Genomic DNA, 5876 nt, shown 5'->3' on the forward strand with positions numbered 1-5876 from the left:
GGCATATAAGTTTCGTGCATTCATTTAAAAAAAAATAGGGTTTAATATTAAAAAAAATAAAAAATTTCATTCGAGTCTTATATTTATTCACTTTTCTTAAAGGGAGTGTATGAGACTTGCACATCTACAAAAATCAGTTTTCTTTAATTAATATAAGCATGCAAGTAAATATAAGCATGCAAGTAAATGAATCAAAATATCAATCATTGATTGTTTACACCAACGTCCCTATATATATGTGTGTGAGGGAAGAACGGACGATACATAATCAGCAAGGGATTAGGATTAAGATAGCGCGTACGTTGACCGAGTAGGACGGATCAGACTTCTTCCAGTACGTACGTACTTTAAGCATTCCTTGCAATCAAATTAAATTTGTAGGTTCCTTTTATTCTTTCATTTTTCAGTACTGATCTGTTATGCAATGTTGAAATTTTCAGACAAGTAGCTAAGTATTTGAACCTTTGGACCTATAAGCATGCATGTTCTAAATTAATTTGCATGGTCGCCTTTTTTTTTAAAGAGTTCAAATTCAGATCCGATCATTCGATTTAAAGCAAATCGCTGATCTATAGATCATATTTGAAGGTATATATGAGATGTCAAAACTCATGATGTTGCTATCTTCTTTATTAATGTCAATAGGGAAAGGAACTTGAGGAATGGAACGGACATTGGTCTACCCTGCAATACACCCGGCCAATGATTCCATTCAAACAAAAGATCAACCTGAATGCAAAGAGCTGATCATTGACATTCCACTGGCACTGGAGGCTTCTCGTTGGCCTGATCGGTGCTGTATCTACAGGGTTCCCAAGAGATTTCACGAGGTCAATAATATGGCCTACACCCCTCGGCTGGTTTCTATCGGCCCTTTTCATCACCGCAGCGAAGAGTTGAAGGACATGGATATACAAAAACTCATATATTTGAGGGATTTCTGTAATCGTACTGGGAAGAGCATCGAGGATCTTGCATGCATCATCGAGCACAAAGAAATGGAAATCCGCCGCTGCTATTCGGAGAACTTTCTACTCAGCAGTGAAGGGTTTGTTAACATGATTCTACTGGATGCTATCTTTATACTTGAGCTCTTCCGCAGGAAGTCTGAAAACTCAGAGGCTCATGATCAAAAAGACTATATATTAAGCCGACCATGCATGGAACGCAGCATACAGCAAGACCTGTTTCTACTTGAGAATCAGCTTCCTTTCTTTGTTCTTGAGGAGTTATACCGCATTAATGAGCTGAATGTAGGCCACCAAAATGGGGAACCCAAGAAAAAAAAACAGACTCTTATTGAGCTCTCTTGTGGGTTTTTTGGTGATCTGATCTATGAATCGGGTTGCAAGAAGAAGTGTGGTCATGTAAAGCAGTGTTTCACAGATTTGGTGGGATGTTGTTGCCATTTACAAGACTCAAACTCAAGCTCACCAGACCCCAAGCAGCGTTTCATCGCAGATTTAGTGGAATATTTTAACCCTGATCAACAAAACCGAAGCTCACCAGAGCCCAAGAAGGAAGTAAAGCATTTCACAGATTTGGTGAGATATTTTTTCTGTCCACTAAAAAAAGAAGGGCAAAATTCCAAACCCAAATGTTGCACGTGCACAGGTTGTTCCCGTCCACCAAACCAAGAACAAGAAGACGAAAAGAAAAGAGTTAAACACCTATATGGTACCGCAACAAAGCTTGAAGAGGCAGGATTGAAATTCACTACGCCAGATTCAGAAACATATTTACTTGATATAAAATTCCGGCGGAATGTATGCTTAGAAAGATTCCCGATTTTCAATCTCTCATGGTTCTTGTCTTGCCTACCATGCCTGAAAAGCACTTGCTTGGTGGATATGCAACGTTTCTTGGAAGTCCCACCCCTTTGGATAGACGACAAAACTGAAGGTCTTTTCCGAAACCTGATGGCCTTAGAGCAGTGCCATTATCCATCTGAGAGTTACGTCTGCGATTACATTGTGCTGTTGGATGATCTTATCACAACTAAAGCAGATGTAAGGTTGCTTGTTGAAAAGAAGATCATTGTTAACGAGTTAGGTTCCAGCGCTGCAGTGACAAAACTGGTTAACAACCTCGCCCTGGAGATTGAATTAGAAAGGGGAAAGTACCATTACCGCGATCTCTGTGATAGTCTTAATGATTACTCCGACAACATTTGGAATGGTCTGGTGGGAACCTTGACGAGGGTGTATTTCACAGACTTCTTTAAAGGCACTGCTACTGTTGTTGGAATTATTGTCCTGGTTTTCACTTTGTGGAATTTCAGCAGGCTCCTTAGCAAGGTCTAGGTTTAAAGCATCGACGTACTGTGGTAGTGTTTGTTGGAGTCCTAGGTAATTTAGATCGACTTTGTTTTAGCATTGATCCATCAGTGGAGTCTGTCTGTCTGTCTGTCTATCTGTCTGTGTTGCAGCAAATTAAGTTATTCGCTCTGTTACTAAAATTACCAGCAAATTAAATAAAGCTGCTGCATGCATGGCATTGAAAGTAGAAATCTTCTTAAAGGGACTCCAATTTTCCTTCCAGCGAAAGAGTATTAAATTATTTTTCCAACTTATAAATTTACTTCCATGCTGGAAGTAAAACATAAAAAACTGAGGATTTTTTTAGATAGTTTGTATAGTTTGTACAGCCCAACAGCAAAATGAAGTGTTTGAAGTTCCATTTCAAAGCGGCTGCTCGCAAATTCCACTGTACGTGCAGTAGAGGTCACTGTATTGGACCAATTTTAATGCGAAGTGATATATCAAACCAATTTTAATGCAGTATATAGATTTTAAAATAAATTTATAAAATGATATAATTTGTTAAATTAGTTTTATAATTCAATTTATTACATCAAACCACGTCATATTATAATTTTGTGATTATATCTAGACATTATCATGATATATAGATATTAGTTGATGACAGATATTAGGTCCCACCTCAGTTCACCGACTTTTTTCTTTTTCTTCGTTACTTTTTTGCCCTTTCCTCTGAGGCACCAGAATATACAGCACCTTGTGGGAATTGATGGAAGATAGTGAAAAGGAATCAAATCGTATCAATTGATGACTAATTTGAGTAATGTTACAAATAACAATCTTATTCGACCTTTATCCAACGATGTAAAATATAGAACTATTAATTTCTGTAAAAATCCATCATGGGCTGTAAAAAAAATATTTATTGGTTTTCCCATGTATTGTGTGGTTTGGAGTTTACATTTGCTTCATGGGTTGTAAGAAATATTTATGAGTTCATTTTAATAGATGTAGGTGTGATTTTGTGTTAGTATTAGGTTGGTAGATGTGGATGTGCTTTTGTATTTGGTAGATGTCGGTTTGTAAAGTTATGAACCTGGAATGAGATGGTCATTTTGACTTCATATTCTTCTACTCTTCACAGCAATACGTTGCAACAAAAAATCTCCTTATGCGTCAAACATGGACTTCCACTGACTCAATTAAAATGTAAATTAGTTTCACTCATTCAAAATTTGAGTTACAAAGATGCTCACATCAAAACATAATTACAGTAACTATGATTCATCGTCAAAAGTTACGCCTAGGAAGGCTGGATTTGCTGGAGCAGAAACTAAAGAGGGAAACACAGCCAAAGGATGCTGAATAAATCAAATATAATTCGAGCTTTTCATCCTTTTGTTTAATTTTGGTGGGTTGTATGAATATATGATTAAAACCAGTTTGGTGATTGTGCAGCCAGGCCGAGCCATGACTTACTTTCGATTGGCTAGGAGGGAGCAGCTGCTGCTAAGTTGTTTGTTTGGTATTGGTATGGTGCTTTTGCTGGGACCCTATTAAAAATGCTATAAAAAGAAAATAATAGAGATTAATCATTGAATTTGCCTAAATGCAGTACAACAGTAGAGATGACACAAAGAAACTTTAATTTGATAAGAAAATTTCCCTTCACTTTTTGATATAATACGAGGATGGAAAATACCAATCTCATCAAGGAAGACTTATAAAACCTAAACCTACCCAAACCCCACCCCACCCAGATATACTAATTCAGCAAAACTTGCTAGTGACAATCAAGGATGTGGCAGTCCCTCTGTTAAGAATTGAAAAAATAACATTTGTGTGTATGTGAGTGTGTGTGTGTGTGTAAAGGACTCCAATAACCAATACTAGTGAACTAGTTTCTTTGATACATCCGCAATTAAATTTAGTTGAACGTATGGGGACAAGGAATCCTTTTAAAATGATGTTCGACATAGTGATCTGAACATTCCATCTTTTGGATCAAGTAATAGTTAGTAATCATAAGAAATAATTACCATTAGCAAGGGATTGATGGGGTGGTTAAATGTGTTCAAGAATCGTTTTGTTGTCTAAACTAGGAGGAACAATTGTAGAGCTAGTACCAATTGTACTGTTGGAATCAATCCTGGCCAATTTAGAAGCAGCAAATGCATTCTGGCTGTTGGGATTGCTCTGGGAGCTTCCCTGGCTTGCTAAGCGCATGACTTCCTTGGCCTTCTCGGTCTGAAATTCGTTGAACACGATTGCTTTCCTAGCATAGAAAATTGTCATCTGGGCTCTTTCAAGCTCTGCTTTGGCAGACTTGTCCACTCTGCTGCATTATGAACAGATTAGAATCAGATAAAAAAATTAGATATTTATCTTCTAGGATACAATACTATAGCTTCCAACTTCTTTCCAATGAGCAACATATTTATGGCGCTTAATCAATTAAGCTGCAAGCGATTTAATTCATGTCACTCAATGAGCTCCCAAATGAATTGACACAAATCATGAATATGAATTAGCCCATTTCTAACATTGATGGTGATATCATTATGAGTCATTGATAAAGAAAATTAGAATCACTTTGCTTGCTTTGGATAACATAGAATATATATACAGTAAAGCATGAGACAGTAGTAATCGGGCTCACCTAGAGTCGGTAGCAATCTTTGGGACCTCTTCTTTAGGTAATGAGGCAGCAAACCCGGATGGTTGAGGGAAAAAATCCATGGGTTTAAGGTTACTAGTGGCCACCACGTTTCAGGATGAAAAATCATTCAATTTCTCAGTAATGGGGAATAAATTCATTGTTGGTGTTGCCTGACAGTAGGTCTCAATTGTCCCTGTTTCAATTCTATACATCATTTCTAAACCCCAAAGCATATACCTTTGCTTACACAATATATTCACAATGCAACCAAAATAAGATGAGAGAATGAGCTAGTATGAAAGGCTATGGCGGAATGGAGAACATTTGGTTTTCGCTGGTTTCAGCTAGGGTTAGGATTAAGAAGAGGTGAAGAAGAGAAAAAGAGATGGCTTACAGAGCATAGCATCGAGAAGAAGGTGGGGTCTCCAGTACACACCTTTTCACTTGCATGGAAGAAACCATTTCGTTGCACTGCATTTTCTTCTCTCGTGCGCACCATTTGATTTAATCCGTGGCAGCTAGCTAGATTTCGTCCGCAAGGGGTGCATGAAATCGTTTGGATTTAGCTTTCTCCTTAATTCAAAACATTTGAAATTATGTGGAATATGATATCTTATAAATCAAGATCATTCACAAAACCTGCCATATAAATAAAATAAAATAAAAAATTATTTGATTTTATCTCTAACAAGCATGCTACATCATACCACGTTCTTCAATCTTCGTGTGAAAAAGAAAAATTCAGATTCTTTAATTCTTCAAAAATGAGAATGACACTTAACTTTTTCATTGGATTGATACGTGCTGTCTCATATAAATTGATAGGTGAATTATAAATATCGTTAATGTGAGACAATATCCGTGCGAATCCAACGAAAAAGATAAGTGAATATATCGTGACTCTAATGATTTCTATTTTATAAAAGGAAATGTTGCAAATATGTGATGTAGCAAGA

General features: G+C 36.9%; 2 protein-coding genes across 2 annotated transcripts; one reads left to right on the forward strand and one right to left on the reverse strand.

Moving 5' to 3' along the window:
* The first annotated feature begins 294 nt into the window (after window positions 1-294).
* LOC108990314 lies at window positions 295-2303 on the forward strand. Its single transcript, XM_035690340.1, has 2 exons — window positions 295-338; window positions 646-2303. The coding sequence occupies exon 2, from the start codon at window positions 663-665 to the stop codon at window positions 2301-2303; it is 1641 nt and encodes a 546-aa protein (XP_035546233.1). The 5' UTR covers window positions 295-338; window positions 646-662.
* A 2022-nt stretch (window positions 2304-4325) lies between these two features.
* LOC118348502 (protein TIFY 10A-like) lies at window positions 4326-5000 on the reverse strand. Its single transcript, XM_035690343.1, has 2 exons — window positions 4921-5000; window positions 4326-4599 (listed from the first exon to the last, which is right to left on the reverse strand). Exons 1-2 carry the CDS (start codon window positions 4998-5000, stop codon window positions 4326-4328), a joined length of 354 nt encoding a protein of 117 aa, XP_035546236.1.
* Between the last annotated feature and the right edge of the window lie 876 nt (window positions 5001-5876).

This window comes from Juglans regia, chromosome 5 (genome assembly GCF_001411555.2).
Source record: "Juglans regia cultivar Chandler chromosome 5, Walnut 2.0, whole genome shotgun sequence".
NCBI lineage: Eukaryota > Viridiplantae > Streptophyta > Magnoliopsida > Fagales > Juglandaceae > Juglans > Juglans regia.